We start from the raw sequence: 21,074 nt of genomic DNA, 5'->3' as shown, positions 1-21,074 counted from the left end.
GTACAGTGGATCAAGTACAGAGTTTGAACAATCTCTAGGACTCATTGGTCCAATGTTATGCATTCCCAAGCACTGTGGAACACTGCTAAATCGATGGTCAAATGGGTGTAAAGCAATGGTCAGCTATTTTGGGGGGGGAGGGAGGGAGGAGTGGCACAACATGCCACACCCATCTGTCAAAACTGGTATTTGGACGTAGAGGGCTGGGATAAAGAAGACCGTAGGCCAGATAATGGTGTTGAGCCATATATTGAGGCGTGTGTGGTCTACGCTGGGATTGGGAACTGGACAGTCTTTGTCCTGGTTTGTTGATGCCTAGCAACTGCAGAGTGGCCCTAGAGTCCTTCAGGATATGAAAGGAGGCATCAGTCTTCTGCACAAAGAGCTTCATGACCTCAAAAGTGAGATCTTCAACTGTAGACTGTACCTCCTTCGGGAAGCTTGAGACATGGAGCCAAGATATCACATCACCACAGCCATGGAGATGGACCTAGTCACCATGTCGGCTGCTTTGAGGAAAGATTGCAGCAATGTCTTCACCACTAACTGGCCCTCTTGGACAATGGCCTTAAATTGGTCATTGAGATTCCAGCATCCATTCAATAAAAATGAATTCGGTTTTGAATAGTTTACATATCAGAAGAAGAAAAATCTATAACTATAACTGGGAACTAAGAACTACAGAAATCAAATTGAAGTAATGCAGTCTTAACGGACTGCGAACAGCTCAGTCACTAGCTGGAGTGGATGAGAAAAAAAAAAACTGAGGGGAATTAGCTTGCACGTGCTAGCCTTGTGGTGTAGCATGAGGAGGGGCAGTGAATGTGTAGGACCTAACAGACACTGACACAGAAGTTCCCCGATTAGCAGCACAGGGATGCAACATGCCTACACTGGAGCATCCATAGGGATGCCACTTGAAGAATTAGGAGATAACATATTTGCAGCAATGGAATACGCATCAGGCTGTTTCAACTCTTAGGAGCAAGGAGTACTACTTGGTATTTAACTGCTTAGCTTCTGCCTTTTACAACAATTTCTATCAGCACAAGAAGCTTAAAATAAGGAGGACACATGCCACAGGTTAAACTTTGAGGATTATCTGTGCCTATGAACTATTCAAATGAATAACTAACTTTCAGGTATTTTGATACAATTCATTAATATTTAAATACAAAGTGAATTCACCTGAACAACTGACTTTAAGAACGAGTTTCAGGACATTTCTCCTAGCAAGATTTGCTATAGTTCAGCCCTTAAAGTAATTGCATGGAATTGTTACAAAAACAGTAAGTGGTTTATAAAATGTAATTTTATTTAATGTTACTTTGCTGTTACATAGGGCATAACATTTTCACAAGGCTTTTTTGGGACTACAATCAATGATTAGCAACACACAATAGTGGTCCAACTCTCTAAATAACAATCACTGGACAAACTTGACACCTTCTCACATGTGCACAAATCTGCATGGAAAAGTACTAAATGTTATACTTGAACATGTGAACTTGAACTGGTTTTCCCATTCCAGTGTATTAAGAAATGACATGCACTTTAATCTGCCAAAAAGCACTGTCTGTATTCCAGTAGTTCCACGCTGCTTCTAGCACATAGTAAAGTGAATACCAAAACTACAAAGGCAGGAGTGTAAGTGACTTTTATTGGGAAGGGATATCAACTTATAAACAGCAGCAACTGAAGAATGAGTAAGAAGAGACCCCCATTTTCATAGACATACAGTAGCCCCTGCAGAATATTACACAGAAGGCAACTCAAATTTGTAATTCTCAATCTACAAATGCCAAAAACTTTCCATCTGGCCCAATACTTCCATAACCCTCATGAAAAGAATACACAGTAGCATGTGAAAATCAGTTACTGAAAGGAAACCCTGCAGAATAAGAGGGAATGTGGAGAATTAGAAAGCTATGTAGAACACTCTTTAGTTGCAATTAACTACATTTTAATATCTTTACTGTAATACAAAACACAGCCAACTTGCAGGAACTGGTTCAGATTTTTGTTTTTAAATACCAGGTACACTTTAGTCCGCTACATAAGTGTTTGGAAATGACTTATGTTTATATGAAATGAAGCTATTAATACTTTTCTACAGCAGTAACTGCACACAGGGAAGGCCAGGACAAAACACAAATCAAGGAATGGAGTTTTCCCAAAGCTGCAATGTGAAAAGACTATAAACTGATTTCCATACACATGGATGGGTTCTCTTTGCTATAGGAAATCCAAGTGGAGCTATAAGGAATGGAGACGTGTAAAAAGGTTTCTTGAGAAGGGAAGAGAGAATGACACCCCATGGGCAGTTTAGTTTTCTGCACCTTCTGCAGCATCACATTCTTCTCCTGCATTGTCTGATGTCCATAACTAGAAATAAGAAAAAAGCCACATCAGCCTGAAAACTTACTCATCTACCCTCCAGGTTAGCACCAACTGTCCTATTCCTAAAGTCAAGGACTAGATGGGAGGAGTTCTACATTTGTTAAGTGCTATGGTCTGGAGGTGTAAAGCTCTCTTGCTTTAATTTGCAGAGTTTCCACTGGCTTACCGTGAGCACCTTCTCATCCATAGGGCACAACCATATACATAACTGTTTAAGATTTAACCAGCCAAAGTGGACATAATGCTAAACAAATACAGATCTGTTTAATATATGGTACCCAATTATACGATTGGCACTTAAAAAATACACAAGTCTGTTTGACTGGCACCACCCCATAAAAGAAAATTGTTCTCGGAATGTCAACCTCTCTGGTTGTGACTGACTTGTGAGGTGAAAGTGCAATTCCTATTGTTATTGAAAACTACAGTAATATTGCTGGGAGTATGTAGAGCTAGCTGTCCCTTCGACAGTTAACATGGTATACAGTTGGTGCACCTTAAGTTTCAGAAGTATTAAAAGTTCCAGCCATATTCCCCATTTAAGTACGGGGAATATTGCTGGAACCAGTAATACCTTTAAGACAGATAACCTTTTTTCATTCTTGTCTTAATGACTGGATTATCATTTTTTCCCACCAGATTTATAGTACTATCTGCTAAGTCAAGTCAGCCTGCTAGTCTTATGATGAAAGTGAAGTTGTATTTAGCAAAACGGAAACTGACTAACTCGTGCTATTTTTTTAGTCCAAACCAAGTTTGAATCTGCCACAGATTAGTTTAATGCAATTAATTTTTCACACTAAAGTTTAAATTAGACATCAACCTATTATGAAAGTAAATCTTCAATACAGTACATAATAGGCCTAAATATCAAGATGCTCAGTGCTAGATAAAAAGAAAAGGAGTACTGGTGGCACCTTAGAGACTAACAAATTTATTAGAGCATAAGCTTTCGTGAGCTACAGCTCACTTCCGATGAAGTGAGCTGTAGCTCACGAAAGCTTATGCTCTAATAAATTTGTTAGTCTCTAAGGTGCCACCAGTACTCCTTTTCTTTTTGCGAATACAGACTAACACGGCTGCTACTCTGAAACCAGTGCGAGATAAAGACCATGTTTTGGTTTCATCACACAAATGAGGTCTAAATATAGCCATTATACAATTACAGCTATTGGACCAATTAGCACAAAAGGGCAACTTACTGTTAGGTTGTCTCTAAGCAACTGCATGATGAGAGTACTGTCTTTGTATGAGTCTTCGTTCAGTGTATCAAGTTCTGCGATAGCCTCATCAAAAGCCTGGAATAATTAAGTTGTTTTTCTTATTTACATTGATTATGAATTACTGGATTATGAATATTCCTATTAGTGTTACTATGGGTGGATATTAAAGGGACAATTCAAAATTAAGTTTAACCTTTTTCCATGAAGACAGCTTTATTAAACAAGCATGCAGCATTGAAGAAAGTGAAAAGAATTTCATTGATTTGCATTGTCCAAATTGGAAAAGTAGCTTAAAACAGCACAAATCTTGCATGTTTAAAATTCTTTCAACAACAAATATTGTAAACTAAAGTTGACAGTGTCCCTTTAAGTAGTGACAGTAGGCACCTGCAAATCAAATGCATTAAACAAAACAGGATTTTATTGTACAAGACAGACTGATCAATTCACATTATTCAGATTAGCTTCCATTCATTAGAATTACCCTCCTTCCAAAAAAAGATACAGCAACTTACTGTCTTAGCCAGCGTGCAGGCAAGCTCAGGGTTGTTGAGGATCTCATAGTAAAATACAGAAAAGTTAAGAGCTAGGCCCAAACGAATTGGATGTGTAGGTTGCATCTCTTTCTTGCTGATGTCAAACGCCTCCTGATAAGCTGCTTGTGAATTTTCTATTGTTTCTGTTGAGAAACAGGAACATTTCAACATAAAAAGGGGGATGATAGAGAAAAGTGAAAGCCAGTCCCTCACCCTAGCTTCAAATACCTCCTTAGAGAAATGCTTAGTCTCATTATTTAGGCTGAAAGAAACAGTTGCATTGGCTTAACTAAGGGTCGGACTTTTAAATTGGTGCAACTGTGTACTGACATTTATAGGCTCAAACTAAACTGATATTACACACAAAAAACCATGTTAAGATTGCAAAGTGAAGGACCCAGGAAATCCCAGAACTACGGTTGCCCACGTAACCTTTATTTAGCCCTCTTACATGTATGAATCTTTAATTACATGATCACATACAATTTTTCCACAGGATCCTAGTGGACAGGGTGGAGCTGCTCTGGGGATGCATCAGGGTTATGTAGTAAAGGAGGTTGGTGTCTATAGCGTTCCTGCTTTGTTTGTTGCAGAAGCTAGAAGGTGTACATAGTAAATGAGGCAAATGATAAGAAAAAAAAAAAAAAAGGACGTGTTTATGGTCAAGGCTATTTAATACTGCCCTGGAAATTTGGATTCTATTCCTACCACAGAGTTTCTATGATTCACTTTAAAAAACAAACAAAAAACCAAACTTTTCACAGGTAGTCACTAATTGTGTTCTCATTTTCTGGGTGCCCAAATTGAGGTCTTGGCATCTGATCTGAAAAACGGCTGAGCACTCACATCAGTGGGAGCTGTGCTTTCAACATATGAAGTGGGATATAATACTAAGAACTCCATTGGGTATTAGACGTATCTAACTGGGCAATGAAATTAGTGAATACTTTTGACTATATCATCGTGACTGTTCCCCATCTTTAAAATGGGGATAATACTTCCCCACTCTTCCCATCTCACAGGTGTACTGTGAAAATAAATTCAGTAACACCTGTAAAGCACTCTACTATATACTATCGTGATTGTCACAGAAAAGTTTACGAGGAAATAATTGTCTTTAGAGCAGCACTTGAATTAGAGCAGTAAAGACAGGGGGCCATGCACTGAGCAACAAGGAGAAAACTAAACTTCCCATTAAATGAGCACAGTTCATTCTATGCACTGAATGAGGCAGAGGTCCTATGGCAAAAATAATGTGATCATGTAAATAAGGACTATCATACTGGTACAATTTATTAGACAATCTGTAAGCACCTCCTACAGGATAATAGGGTAGTAAGGAATAGCCAGCATGGATATATCAAACACAAATCATGCCAAACAAACAATGTTATTTTTTGATAGGGTTACTGGCCTAGTGAATGTTGGGGATGTGGGGGAGATCTGATACATCTTGATTTTAATGAGGCTTTTGACAGTCCTACATGACATGCTCATAAGCAAACTAGGGAAATGTGGTCTAGATAAATTTGCTCTAAGGTGGATACATAACTGGTTGAAAGGCCATACTCAGAAAGTACACCTTCCCTTGGAGCATGGGGCCTGGGTCACTTACAGATTTGAATTCAAGTAATGGTGAATTCTCTGACTTAAAAGTCTTTAAATCAAGATGTGAGGACTTCAATAACTTAGCAAGAGGTTACGGGCCTACTGGAGGAGTGGGCAGTTGAGGTTCTGTGGCCTGTGATGGGCAGGAGTAGTTGTCAAACTGGGAGAGGCATATCTATTGAGATCCTGCACGGGGTCTGGTACTATTCAATATTTTCATCAACAAATTAGATAATAAAGTAGAGAGTATGCCAACAGAATCTGTAGATGAACTAAGCTGGGAGGGATTACAAGGACTTTACAGGACAGGATTAGCATTCAAAATGACCTTAAACTGGAAAATTAGTCTAAAAACCCCCAACATGAAAATCAATAAAGACCAGCGCAAAGGATTTTACTGGGGGGGGGGGGGAGGAGACAAAACAAAACTACAAATTGGGGAATAACTGGCTACGCAGGTGTACTGCTGAAGGATCTGGGGACTATAGTGGATCACAAATTGAATTCGAGTCAACAAACATGCAGCTGCAAAAAAGGCTAATATTCTGAGGTGTATTAAGAGGAATGTTGTAAGTAAGACATGGAAGGTAGTTGTCTTGCTGTACTGGGCATTGGTGAGGCCTCAACTGGGCACCACACTTTAGGAAAGATGTGGACAAACTGGAGAGAGTTGAGGAGAGCAATAAAAAGTGATAAAAGGTTTAGAAAATCTGAGCTATAAAGAAAGATTAAAAACTGGGCATGTTTAATTTTGAGAGAAGACAGAGGGGACCTGATAAGTCTTCAAATGTATGTTAAGGGCTCTTATAAAGAGGACAGTGATCAATTGTTCTCCATGTCCATTGAAGGTAGGACAAGTATTAATATGCTAAACCTGCAGTATAGGAAATTTAGGTGGGATATTAGGGGGGAAAAACTAACTAAGGATAATTAAGCCCTGGAATAGGCTTCCACTGGAGCTTTTTAAGAACAGGTCGGACAAACCCCTGTTAGGGATGGTCTAGATGACCACTTGAGGTCCCTTCCAACATTCTGTGATTCTATAGTGCACATGTACAGGCAACCTGAATTCTGGCATTTAACTTTCAAGTTCTTGACTTTACAACCTTGAAAATTGTATTTTAAACAGTGTGTTTAATTTCCTAGTTTTTTTAAAAAAACTAAAAACAAATTTCTCCCTGTGGCATCATATTGACACCCACATAGATGAGCAGGAACCATTAGATACACCATGCACCTTGGCCACTTGAGCTAATGGAATAGCTCATATTGTTAGTCCCCTCAAGAATATGGAGGAGTGCGCGCCTTAAGGGGCATTTCTGCCTACCTGCCCCCCATCCCCACTTCTTCCTCCCACCAAACTCAACTCCTTTTTCCACATACCCTCCTTCACCCTGTCCTATCTTTCCCACACCTGGCTCCTGTTCCAGTCCACATTCTTCAGGCTTCTCATCGCTCTCCTACTCTGGCTCTCAGTCTGTATCCTTGTTCTGTGTCCCAATCTCCCTCCCGAATTCCCGCCAGTCTCTAGCCCCAGTTTCCTCATCCCAACCTACTTTCCACTCAAAGGTCTGGTTTTTGTCTCATCTGCATTATAGTCAGGCAGATTCCTCCTCCATTCTGCCTGGGCCCATCAGGGGGATCACTGAGGGGACAGGAGACAAAGTCTCAATGCTCTCATTTGAGGTGTGTGAATCCAGGCTGGCTTGCAGCAGTCCAGAGCTGCGGTAAAAGGTAAAGTCCTGCTCAGCCCTGGGCTGGAGAATACTCAGTGCAGATGGAACCTTCAAGGAAGTTAGCTGTTAAAAATTAAACAGTCCCTATTGAACATGTGGGAAGTACAATTCTTCAAAAGCTTTACAACAGCCAAATTTGGGTAGATATTCACAGGGATGGAAAAGGCACACCCCTGACACAAAGGCCACCTCCTGCCAAATTTCAAATCTGTGCTTCAAAGCTTTTCAAAGAAAAGTCATCAGAATTTTGTTGCACGGGCAAAGCATTTTTCTCTGTTGTTGTTTTCGTAAACTAGTAAACCATTTTGGCTGAAAATTTCTAAACAAATTTAGCCTGAGGCAGACACCTGACAGAAAATTTTAACCCAAATGGTTTGACAAAGTTATAAGCCACTAAAAACAGGGTCTTATTATGGAAAATGTCAGGGAATATTAATACCACAGAGTACCCACACAGGGATTTGCATTAGTTTACAAAAATGGGTTTTAAAACCCAAGTTTTAATTACTGCAACATCTGTGCTTAGACAAGCCCTTAGAGTTATATTGGGTACTGGAGAATAAAACAGAGGTAAGACTATCATCATGGAAGCTGAACAAAGATAGCGTTGACAGCTTGATTACATTCGATGATAGCCTTATACAAAGCTTTTCCCTTGATGCTATGGTACTGGCTTTGACTCTCTGCTACAGTCCTGTTGGGGCCAAGGGCTTCAAAAAATTTAGATTCTGTTCTCATTTACATCAAGGCCTCTTTACACCGTTTTACATTTGCACCCATTTTGAGGTCACTTTACACTGCCAGAAAAAGTGTAACGAGGCCTTTATGTAAGTGAAAAATCAGCTCCATGCCCCTCCCTCACAGCTGGTTTAAATGGATTCATCTGCAACTGACACCCTATCAGCAACCCATTCTGTTCAATGGCCAGCCAGAAATATTGACAGCTCAGCTCCTCAGGGACTGGCAAACTCCCTTCTCTATCAGGGCAGAACTCCAGGAATACCTTTTGGTTTGAGCTGCGTGAAGTTATCACTAATTCTTAATACCTGCCCAAGCTTTTATATTGCCCTTGCTGTGACATCTGGGTACCATACAGGATAGTTCTCTTACTTGTTCCAATGTGCCTTCTGAACATCTAGTTTAATTGTTATGGTGAACAATTTTCTATGGTCTATAGAACTGGTGTTGACTGCTAGCAGTGTCAGAATGCCCCGTATCAACTAACGGGCTGTTTCTTCCGCCCCTGCAGTAAGTCCTAATGGCTGCTGAGGTTTCTGAGGGACTACAGTCCTTCACGATCAGCAGCAGTAGGCAGACTAGAATCACAAAAGGAGTGTACTATCTCTACCAGCATCAGACAGCTTAAGACTGGAGCTCACCATAAAGGTTTTCTTGATAGGGTACCAGATTACTATTATTTTAGTATCACTTTGTCCATCTAGGTAGTAATTTAATTTACATTTGTAATCTTATTCAGGGCATGTGTACACCTAAAGCACTACAGCAGCATAGCTGCGCCACTGTAGCGCTTCCGTATAGACATTACCTACGCTGACAGGAGGGATTCTCCCGTTGGCATAGGTAATCCACCTCCCAGAGAGGGAGTAGCTACGTTGACAGAAGGATTTTTACACCCCTGGAAAACAGCTATACTGAAGTAAATTCCTAGTGTACATCATGCCTCATCTGACTCAAAGAGTCATGGCTTGACAGTTAAGTTTTGCCCAATTAAAACTATGGGTTGATAGGGTCAATGCAGATAGAAAGTTGTAGACAGCTTCCTCTTTCCCTAATACCTCTAGCCTACTTACCCTGGGGGGAAAAAAAAAATACAAGCATCTCTTAAGCCATTAGGAGATCTTTCACCTAAACAGTATTTTGAAAGTTTCAAATGAGCATTTCTTCAATAGCCATTCACACAGGAGGTGGTAGGGGAAGGGACTATTACACTAAATTCCATTCCATCATATACTGAAGTCTTCAGGTCCAATAAAAGTCAACCTAAATTTTGAAAATTAGCACCGAGAGATCAGATCTAAACGCGGCTCCTCTCCATTTTATTGGTGGCATATGAATTATGAAAGTTAGTGACACATGCAGTGCATTCTAGCTCCTCTTTCCTCTCCCCACCACCTCAAAACAGAAGTAAGCATTAACTATTTGAGCATGATTGAACACATTATGCTTACGTTTTCTGTCATCTCCACATGCAACTTCAGCAAGGTACCGGAAGTAGTCTCCCTTCATCTTCAGGTAGAATACCTTGCTCTCTGGATTAGTTGCATTAGCTATTAAAAATTTGTCCAGCAGCTCCTAAAGCAGGAATAGGAGACATTAGCATGTTACATGCACTGCAATGGAAGACCCTCCAAATATTGGTCTAGATAAAGTAATCTTAGTCATGTGCCACCTCAAGCACGTTGCGCATATGCAAAGAAGTGGCTCAGAGTAAAATATACAAAGTATTTAGAAATTTTTAACTATGTCTTTTAGACAAATGTATATTCACTTAACTAATCAGACTACTTGCATAGTAACAAACACTAAAACCTAGAACATTTTAAAGTCTCCAGTTCGGTGAGCTGTCTAAAACGTTGTGGAAAGCGTGATAGTAAGTTAGAAAAGGGCAAAAATCTAGTAGCAAATGGCAAGTCTGAATATATACTTATGCACTAAGGAAGAATCCATGTATTCCAATAGAAATTAATTTCAACTGAAGATTAGTGTGAGACCAGTCCATTTCACTGGAAAAAACCCAACACAATCTATCAGAAATTCAAGTCTCTTTAAAAAGAGGGAATTTTTATTTTCCACTTTATGGCCAAGACATATGAGCAGGATTTTATTTACAATTTTCTTAAGTGATATTCATTAGTCAATTATGACTGAATATTTAGGTGTGGAATATAAACTTGTCTGCCAGTTTGTTGTAGCTATCCAGCAAGCATGACATCCAGATTCAAATGAAAGCTTGCATCCCACATAAAACAGTTTCTAGGCCTCATTGGTATAAATACAACCTTAAAATATGAACATATGTGTGAGCCTGGAGAATGCTGTATAAACCTGAAGCAGCTCAGACACATGAACCACCCAAGCAATCTCAACAGGAGATTATCTGAAACCATGGGGCAATTTAGGCAATTTACAGGCCAAACGTTCAAGTGTACATGTGCATCATGCACACTTCATTTGTAGATGACATTTATTGATTCATATAATTTAAGGCCAGAAGGGACCATAAGGTTGTCTGACCTCTTGTATGCAAGGGCCAATAAATTTCATCCACCTATCCCATACTGAACACAAACATATGGTTGGCTAAAGCATATCTTCCAGGAAGCACATCCAGTCTTGATCTGAAGACTAAGAAATGGAGAACCCACCACTATCCCAATGGCTAATCACCCTCATTGTTAAACTCAAAATTAAAAGCAATGCACACATTAGGTCTAGCTTCAACTTCCAGCCATTCGTTCTTGTTATACCTTTCCCTGGTAGACTAAAGATCCCCTTAGTACCCATATCCCATCTCCTTCCCATTCCCCAGGTACACTATAATCAAGCCACCTCAATCTTTTTGTTAACTGAAGAGACTGAATTTCTTAAGTCTCACTGCAAGGCATTTTCTCCAGCCCTCAAAACCCCCTTTTCTTTCTGCTCCCAAAATACTTTTACAAAAAAAGTAGACACTAGAACTGTACATAGTATTCCAATATCTGCCCCTCTAGCGCCATAGACAGAAGTAAAACTCATCTCCCTAGTTGTATTTACTAATCCTGTCTACATCCAAGGGCCATATTAGCTCTTTTTTCCACAACATTGCATCGGGAGTTCATGTTGAGTTGTCTGTCCAATACATTTAGTTGTATTAAAACATTTAGTTTGTAGGAGGCCAGTTTACCAAGTGATCCAGATCTCTGTGTTTGCTCTGTCACTTAGTACTCAAATCTGCAAGTTTCAGAGTAGCAGCCGTGTTAGTCTGTATTCGCAAAAAGAAAAGGAGTACTTGTGGCACCTTAGAGACTAACAAATTTATTAGAGCATAAGCTTTCGTGAGCTACAGCTCACTTCATCGGATGCATTTGGTGGAAAAAACAGAGGAGAGATTTATATACACACACACAGAGAACATGAAACAATGGGTTTATCATACACACTGTAAGGAGAGTGATCACTTAAGATAAGCCATCACCAACAGCAGGGGGGGAAAGGAGGAAAACCTTTCATGGTGACAAGCAGGTAGGCTAATTCCAGCAGTTAACAAGAATATCAGAGGGACAGTGGGGGGTGGGATGGGGAGGGAGAAATACCATGGGGAAATAGTTTTACTTTGTGTAATGACTCATCCATTCCCAGTCTCTATTCAAGCCTAAGTTAATTGTATCCAGTTTGCAAATTAATTCCAATTCAGCAGTCTCTCGTTGGAGTCTGTTTTTGAAGCTTTTTTGTTGAAGTATAGCCACTCTTAGGTCTGTGATCGAGTGACCAGAGAGATTGAAGTGTTCTCCAACTGGTTTTTGAATGTTATAATTCTTGACGTCTGAGTTGTGTCCATTCATTCTTTTACGTAGAGACTGTCCAGTTTGGCCAATGTACATGGCAGAGGGGCATTGCTGGCACATGATGGCATATATCACATTGGTAGATGCGCAGGTGAACGAGCCTCTGATAGTGTGGCTGATGTGATTAGGCCCTATGATGGTATCCCCTGAATAGATATGTGGACAGAGTTGGCAACGGGCTTTGTTGCAAGGATAGGTTCCTGGGTTAGTGGTTCTGTTGTGTGGTGTGTGGTTGCTGGTGAGTATTTGCTTCAGATTGGGGGGCATTTGCTCCAACCCCTCAGACAGAGACAAACACCTACAAGATCTCTATCATGCATTCCTACAACTACAATACCCACCTGCTGAAGTGAAGAAACAGATTGACAGAGCCAGAAGAGTACCCAGAAGTCACCTACTACAGGACAGGCCCAACAAAGAAAACAACAGAACGCCACTAGCCATCACCTTCAGCCCCCAACTAAAACCTCTCCAACGCATCATCAAGGATCTACAACCTATTCTGAAGGACGAGCCATCGCTCTCTCAGATCTTGGGAGACAGACCAGTCCTTGCTTACAGACAGCCCCCCAATCTGAAGCAAATACTCACCAGCAACCGCACACCACACAACAGAACCACTAACCCAGGAACCTATCCTTGCAACAAAGCCCGTTGCCAACTCTGTCCACATATCTATTCAGGGGATACCATCATAGGGCCTAATCACATCAGCCACACTATCAGAGGCTCGTTCACCTGCGCATCTACCAATGTGATATATGCCATCATGTGCCAGCAATGCCCCTCTGCCATGTACATTGGCCAAACTGGACAGTCTCTACGTAAAAGAATGAATGGACACAAATCAGACGTCAAGAATTATAACATTCAAAAACCAGTTGGAGAACACTTCAATCTCTCTGGTCACTCGATCACAGACCTAAGAGTGGCTATACTTCAACAAAAAAGCTTCAAAAACAGACTCCAACGAGAGACTGCTGAATTGGAATTAATTTGCAAACTGGATACAATTAACTTAGGCTTGAATAGAGACTGGGAATGGATGAGTCATTACACAAAGTAAAACTATTTCCCCATGGTATTTCTCCCTCCCACCCCACCCCCCACTGTCCCTCTGATATTCTTGTTAACTGCTGGAATTAGCCTACCTGCTTGTCACCATGAAAGGTTTTCCTCCTTCCCCCCCCTGCTGTTGGTGATGGCTTATCTTAAGTGATCACTTGAGCTGTAGCTCACGAAAGCTTATGCTCTAATAAATTTGTTAGTCTCTAAGGTGCCACAAGTACTCCTTTTCTTTTTGCGAATACAGACTAACACGGCTGCTACTCTGAAATCTCCTTACAGTGTGTATGATAAACCCATTGTTTCATGTTCTCTCTGTGTGTGTGTATATAAATCTCTCCCCTGTTTTTTCCACCAAATGCATCCGATGAAGTGAGCTGTAGCTCACGAAAGCTTATGCTCTAATAAATTTGTTAGTCTCTAAGGTGCCACAAGTACTCCTTTTCAAATCTGCAAGTCATCCTCAAATTTGATCAACACTGATTTTATATTTACTTCCCGATCACTAATGAAAATTTTGAATAGCACTGTCGAACCTCACTGATTTGATGGTTTTCCTATTGACTATTTTTTAAAGTCTGTCAGTTACCACCTCTTAATTCATTTAAGATGTGCTCTGTTGACAATTGTATAGTGCTAATTTTTTAAATCAGAATGTTATGCTTTACCAACAAAAAACTATGTTTATTACATTTACATACTTGCCTAATCAACCAAACTTGTAATTCCAAAGAATGAAATCAGGTTTGACAAAATCAATTTTCCATAAAACTCTGTTGACTGGAATTATATTCCTATCCTCCATCATCTGAACTCTTGATTAGCTTTCCCATTATTTTGCCCAGAACTGATGTCAAGTTAACCAGTTTATACTTCCTAGGTAATCTGGCTTAACCTCTTAATATTAGTACAAAGTTAGCACTCTTCCAGCCTTCTAGAATTCCCTTGTATTCCAAGATTTATTAAAAAGTAAGATGTTCATTCCCCTCAGCAAACTCCTTTGGGTCTTTTGGGTGCATGTTATTCAAGCCTGCCGATTTTAAAATGTTTATCCCTAGTAGATTTCTAAACATCGTCCTTTGTTACAAATAGTCTGGATACTACATTCTCTTGCTATGAATGCATCATTCTGATTCTCTCCAAATACAGAACAGAATTATTTACTGAACTCTTGTTTTTCTGCATCACTATTAATAATTTTACTATTGCCATCTGGTACAGGGGTGGGTAAACTATGGCCCATGGGCGGCATCCAACCTTCGAGCTCCAGCTGGGGACCACTCCATGCGGCTCCCGGAAACAGCAGCATGTCCCCCTTCCAGCTCATACGCGTAGGGGCAGCCACAGGGGCCTCTGCTCCGCATGCTGCCACTGCAGCTCCCATTGGCTGGGAACCGCGACCAATGGGAGCTGCAGGGGCAGCATCTGTGGATGGGGCAGCATGCAGCAGAGCTGCCTGGCCATGCAGGAGCCGGAGGGGCAACATGCTGCTACTTTTGGGAGCTGCTTGAGGTAAGTGCTGCCCGGAGCTGCGCCCGAGCCACCCTCCCACCCCCTACCGAACCGCTCAGTCCCAACCCGGAGAACCCTCCTGTACCCCAAATCCATCATCCTCAGCCCAGACTCCCAGCTCAAGCCCTCACCCCCCATGCCCCAACCCCATTCCTGCCCTGATCCCTCTTCCGCCCTCCGAACCCCTCATCCCCAGCCCAGAGCACCCTTGTACACTGCAAACCCCTCATCCCCATCAGGAGCCCTAACCCCCCACTCCCCAATCCCAATTTCATGAGCATTCATGGCCCGCCAATTTCTATATCCAGATATGGACCTTGGGCCAAAAAAGTTTGCCCACCCCGATCTAATATCTGGACAATACCATTGTCTTTTGTCCTATACATAAACTTCTTATTGTCCTGACGGCTGCCAGCCATGGATTTTCCTTGATTGATAAGGGAAGCTAAAGCAATTTTCTGCACTTCACAGTAAGAGATATAAAATCAATAGTTACCTATTCTGTTTCCATGTGTTAGGTATTTTTTTTTTTATTTCTAATTGCTTCCTTCATTTTACCACTGAACCCAGATGGACTTTTAAGCCAAGTTGTCCTCTCTTGATTGTGGCATTTTGGACATATACTAAAAACTTTAAGAACTCCCAATTTTCATTCAGTTTTCTTTCCAAATTTTTGCTTCCAGTATGTTTTGCTTATAATTTTCCTGTCACAGTCACTAGTCCCTAGACAATCACAAACTTCCAGTCCAGTGATTAATCAATCTTTAAACTGTCCAAAATTATTACCTGTTCTATATATGAAAAAGTCAAATATAGTAAAAATCTCAAAATGAATCAAATCTCAATGGACAGAAATTTCATGCTTGAATAATAAGAGCATAACACAAGGAATATGTTACCAACCACCTGACTAGGATGGTGATTTGAAATATGATAGAGGGGAATATGATAGAGGTCTATAAAATCAGGAATGGTGGGGAGAAAGTGAATACGGAAGTGTTATTTACTCATTCACAATACAAGAACCAGGGATCATCCAATTACATTAATAGGTAGCAGGTTTAACAACATCAGAAGGAGGTGGTACTTCACACAATATACAGTCAATCTGTGCACCTCATTGCTAAAGAATGTTGTAAAGAGCAAAAGTATAACTGGGTATTAGATAAATTAATGGAGGATAGGTCCAACAATAACTACTAGCCAAAATGGTCAGAGATGCAACCCCATGCTCTGAATTTCCCTAAGCCTCTAACTGCCAGATGCGACTGAACAATAGAAGATGGATCACACAATAATTGTCCAGTTCTGTTTATTCCCTCTGAAGCATCTGGCAATGCCCACCATTGGAAGACCAGAAACTGGGCTAGACAGACCATTGGTCTGATCCACTATCCTTTCCAATATTCTTACCTTGTATTGGGTGCAGTACCTTGTGTGTTAGAAAAAACTTCAATAATTTTTAGAAATTCATGCTTTACTGCTAGCTGCACGAGACCACCACAAGTTCCCCAAACGCTTTTGCCACTTTTTAAGTCTGTAATTGAGTGAACCAAGAGATTGAAGTGTTCTCCGACTGGTTTGTGAATGTTATAATTCTTGACATCTGATTTGTATCCATTTATTCTTTTACGTAGAGATTGTCAAGTTTCACCAATGTACATGGCAGAGGGGCATTGCTGGCACATGATGGCATATATAACATTGATAGATGTGCAAGTGAACGAGTCTCCGATAGCGTGGCTGATGTGATTAGGCCCTATGATGGCGTCCCCTGAATAGATGTGGACAGAGTTGGCAACAGGCTTTGTTGCAAGGATAGGTTCCTGGGTTAGTGGTTCTGTTGTGGTGTGTGGTTGCTGGTGAGTATTTGCTTCAGGTTGGGGGGCTGTCTGTAAGCAAGGACTGGCCTGTCTCCCAAGATCTGTGAGAGTGATGGGTCATCCTTCAGGATAGGTTGTAGATCCTTGATGCGTTGGAGAGGTTTTAGTTGGGGGCTGAAGGTGACGGCTAGTGGTGTTTGTTATTTTCTTTGTTGGGCCTGTCCTGTAGTAGGTGACTTCTGGGTACTCTTCTGGCTCTGTCAATCTGTTGCTTCACTTCAGCAGGTGGGTACTGTAATTGTAAGAACGCTTGATAGAGATCTTGTAGGTGTTTGTCTCTGTTTGAGGGGTTGGAGCAAATGCGGTTGTATCGTAGAGACTGGCTGTAGACAATGGATCGCGTGGTGTGGTCTGGATGAAAGCTGGAGGCATTTAGGTAGGAATAACGGTCAGTAGGTTTCCAGTATAGGGTGGTGTTTATGTGACCATCGCTTATTAGCACCGTAGTGTCCAGGAAGTGGATCTCTTGTGTGGACTGATCCAGGCTGAGGTTGATGGTGGGATGGAAATTGTTGAAATCATGGTGGAATTCCTCAAGGGCTTTTTTTCCATGGGTCCAGGTGATGAAGATGTCATCAATGTAACAAGTAGAGTAGGGGCATTAGGGGACGAGAGCTGAGGAAGCGTTGTTCTAAGTCAGCCATAAAAATGTTGGCATACTGTGGGGCCATGCGGGTACCCATAGCAGTGCCGCTGATTTGAAGGTATACATTGTCCCCAAATGTGAAATAGTTATGGGTGAGGACAAAGTCACAAAGTTCAGCCACCAGGTTTGCCGTGACAGTATCGGGGATACTGTTCCTGACGGCTTGTAGTCCATCTTTGTGTGGAATGTTGGTGTAGAGGGCTTCTACATCCATAGTGGCCAGGATGGTGTTTTCAGGAAGATCACCGATGGATTGTAGTTTCCTCAGGAAGTCAGTGGTGTCTCGAAGATAGCTGGGAGTGCTGGTAGTATAGGGCCTGAGGAGGGAGTCTATATAGCCAGACAATCCTGCTGTCAGGGTGCCAATGCCTGAGATGATGGGGCATCAAGGATTTCCAGGTTTATGGATCTTGGGCAGCAGAAAGAATACCCCAGGTTGGGGTTCCAGGGGGGTGTCTGTGCGGATTTGTTTTTGTGCTTTTTAGGGAGTTTCTTGAGCAAATGCTGTAGTTTCTTTTGGTAACCCTCAGTGGGGTCACAGGGTAATGGCTTGTACAAAGTGGTATTGGAGAGCTGCCTAACAGCCTCTTGTTCATATTCCAACCCATTCATGATGACGACAGCACCTCCTATCTCAGCCTTTTTGATTATTATGTCCATTACAATCTACATACCACGCAGACTATGCTGACAGCTTGTGCCACATGCTCTCAAAGAAACTGCGGAACCATCTGATCCTCTACAGCAAACAGGGAAAGATTCAGAATGAGCTCCCAAAACTGGATACTCTCATAAAAACCAACCTTCCACACAAACTTCCTCATGGCTGGACTTTGCAAGAACTAGACAAGCCATTTACAACACACATTTTGCTTCTCTACAAAAAGACAAAGGACACTAAACTATCTAAACTACTACATGTGACAAAGCAGGAGCTCTTAGGACTTCCTCTCCCCAAAAAAGGAAAATACCGCAATGGACTAGAAACTGGCTAAGAGGCAAGAACGAGCTGGAATAAATGTTAAATTTTCAGCATAATAAAATCTTATCAGTTGAGTACCTCAAGGTTCCATATTAGGACTACATTGATTGTATTCAGTTCCTGATCTGAAAGAGGCAGAAGAGAGTGATGCAGCAAAGTTTCAATGTGACAAGATTTACCCTCAAATTTAAAGACTGAGGAATTCAGAGGGTCAGGGACCAGGCCACAGTAGCCAAATGCACAGCATGATGGAAAACCGAGTTCTGTATTGAGGCTATGTCTACACTGTGCAGCTTAAGCAGCATGGCTGTGCCACTGTAAGTCTTGCCGCTATAAGGCACACAATATAGTGGCTTTTTGTCAGCAGGAAAGAGCTTTCCTGCCGACAAAACACTCTCTCCCCCCAACGAGGAGTGGTAGCTTTGTTGGTGGGAGAGTGTCTCCTGCTGACAACGACAACACAACGGCACTTATCAGTAAAACCCCCGAGTGACAAAAGTTTTACTGATGAAAGTGCAGTGTAGATACCGCCTGAGAAGTGCCAAATAATGCACACAGGAACGAATATGAACTATTCACACATACTATTGGGTTATAAAGCAAAACATGGTAGTAAGATAAACATCTGAGAATCAAGATGCAGAGAAAAATCAAGAGACAAGGACAGAGATCAATGCTGGGCATAAAAGCCATTAGCACTCTGGAAACTAGCAGTGAGAACACTACAGAAATGTATATATAGTACAGCCACCAACTGGATTGAAAGGTAGTGTCAAGATGAGCTATTGTAGCTTAAGTTCTCCTGAATCCCAACAACTGACATGCAAACTTTTGTCAAGCTCCTTCAAACAGTCAGGGAGGAACTGATTAGAACAATCAGAGGACAGAATTTGGCTTGGGAGGATGTGGCCTACATGGTCTACCTTCCTCTGCCAAAAAGCCTTAAAAGTAGGTGGGATCTGCCAGTCTAAGGAGCTAACATTCCAGAAGTGAAAATCCTGCACAGAAGGTTCTTTAAAACCAAAGATTTGTTAAAGCATGTCATTTTTTAGTTTGTAACAATAGCAGCCTTTCCATACCCCCTCACCTCCAAAATCACCGATGTCAACTTTAGAAAGTGTTAGTTATTTCAGCAAATAAAGCTATATTTGTAGAAGGGGTTTAGGGAGGGACCTCATTTCATCAGTTAAATTGGTTTATGCTTTCTGTAAACTGAAGATTTATTGGAAACTTTTAGTACTACAGAATCTTACAGAAATACTTAAACAGCTGTCTACGAAAAGAGAAAGATAAACCACATAACACTGACAGAAGTTTACCTGTTATTCTACTTGCAAACTGAAGAGTGTCAAGAAAGCAGCAACACTGAAGCTATTGAAACGGTATGAAGTAAATGAAGCCTCTAGGGAATTTAGCTAGTATAAAAATACTACACAAACAACTAAAAAAAGTGATTTTCCCCTCCCCCACCATTCTTGGCACATTCCAAAACTAAATACATATGGTAAGATATTTATTGCATGTTTCTAAAGCATGCTCAGAAGATGGACTGATGCTAATAATTTAGATATGTCTGTTGAACAAATAGTGGGTCTTAGCTAGTATTAATATACTATACACAATATAGAAAGACTTGTAGATTTGAAATTAACTAAGATATATGAAGTGTTCTAGTTACTTTTCATCCATAGAGCTCACAGAAAAGGGTGTCATCTCTCCCCTCTCCACCCACAATTGTGATAGAGAAGTGATCACAGATGTGGAGATGGTGATTCAGAAGTGGAGAGTTCAGTGACTTGCTCCAAAAACCACAGTAAGTCAGTAGGAGTAGAATAGCCAAGAGCAGAAAAAAATCTGACCTATTCTTCTTTTCCATCCACTTGGACATACTTACCTTTCCATAAAACATTTAATGTCTTACAAATAACTCCATTTTATGTATATTGTCACTTATGAAATGAGCAGTAATCTAGAGTACAGGTGGCATGAATGATCCTCTCTCTTCCCACCACAACTTGTGACATTTATAATTAACTTTATGTAATGAAGACAAAAGGTTCAGGAAACTTATTTGCAGTGTGTATAATATGTTGCATGTTAAAATATGTTATGTAAGCACACATTTGATGCTATTCTTGAATACACAGTGGACAAGGAGAAATAGTTTACATACTAAGTTAAAGAGTGGGAAAGCATGTTTACCATTACCAATATGTAATCATAAAACAAATGCTCTATCAAGGACCTCCACACTTTACAAGTTTTAATCAAAACTTTAAATACCCCTCCATGATACACGTCTCATTTTTATAAAGTGAGAAGTTTGCCAAGATCACCAAGGAAGTCTGTCAGAAGCAAGAACAGAATTTAGATTCTCCAACTTCTAAACCTATACTCAAACAATATAGGAGCAAGTATGCTAGAACAATAAAGGCATCAAAAATGAGTCAACTTCAAGCGCAAAAATATTCCGTTCCAAACCAAGAACTTCCTACTTCCCCTTTAGATAGGTCCTTACTGTATTGAATCATGGTCATGACGACAAATTCCAAAGGGATGTGGCCTCTTTGCAGATCAAGTGCCACCAGGATCAAATTTCTGGCTAGGTCCTTAAGGTAGTCTGGCTGGATATTCACATCAGGTCCATCACTGGCAATCGTATTGTGCCTCAAGCTTTTGGCACCCACGTAATTGCTGAGTGAGTAGCGGCATTCCTTGGTAAACACACTTCAGAATTTGCGGTCTTCAGTATGTCCATGCCAAGAAAGCCAACAAAACTGAACCAGTGCTGGTGGAGACAATTGCTGGGTTCAGCTTTAAATAGCCTCATTTCTGATCTCATCCTGCTACTTCATAGCAAGCAGCTGATGAAGATGAGAATTGAAAACATCAATCCTGGTGTGTTTCAGCCTCTCTCA

At 40.9% G+C, this 21,074-nt stretch overlaps 1 protein-coding gene across 4 annotated transcripts in view; it reads right to left on the bottom strand.

Moving 5' to 3' along the window:
• Positions 1-1,294: 1,294 nt before the first annotated feature.
• Positions 1,295-21,074, bottom strand: part of YWHAQ (tyrosine 3-monooxygenase/tryptophan 5-monooxygenase activation protein theta) — a 47,308-nt gene continuing 27,528 nt past the window's right edge. For 3 of the 4 annotated variants that reach the window (XM_038396342.2, XM_038396343.2, XM_043510265.1), the window contains exons 3-6: positions 9,693-9,816; positions 4,139-4,302; positions 3,603-3,698; positions 1,295-2,385 (exon numbers count right to left, since the gene is read on the bottom strand). In XM_038396342.2, coding sequence (XP_038252270.1) covers positions 2,326-2,385; positions 3,603-3,698; positions 4,139-4,302; positions 9,693-9,816 — 444 coding nt within the window. In that variant the 3' untranslated portion in view covers positions 1,295-2,325. Of the gene's footprint in view, positions 3,295-3,508; positions 3,699-4,138; positions 4,303-9,692; positions 9,817-21,074 lie in introns of all 4 variants that reach the window. The other variant, XM_043510266.1, reaches the window with a different exon arrangement.

This window comes from Dermochelys coriacea, chromosome 3 (assembly GCF_009764565.3).
Source record: "Dermochelys coriacea isolate rDerCor1 chromosome 3, rDerCor1.pri.v4, whole genome shotgun sequence".
In the NCBI taxonomy this organism is placed as follows: Eukaryota; Metazoa; Chordata; order Testudines; family Dermochelyidae; genus Dermochelys; species Dermochelys coriacea.
This window is presented reverse-complemented; position numbering and strand designations above follow the sequence as displayed.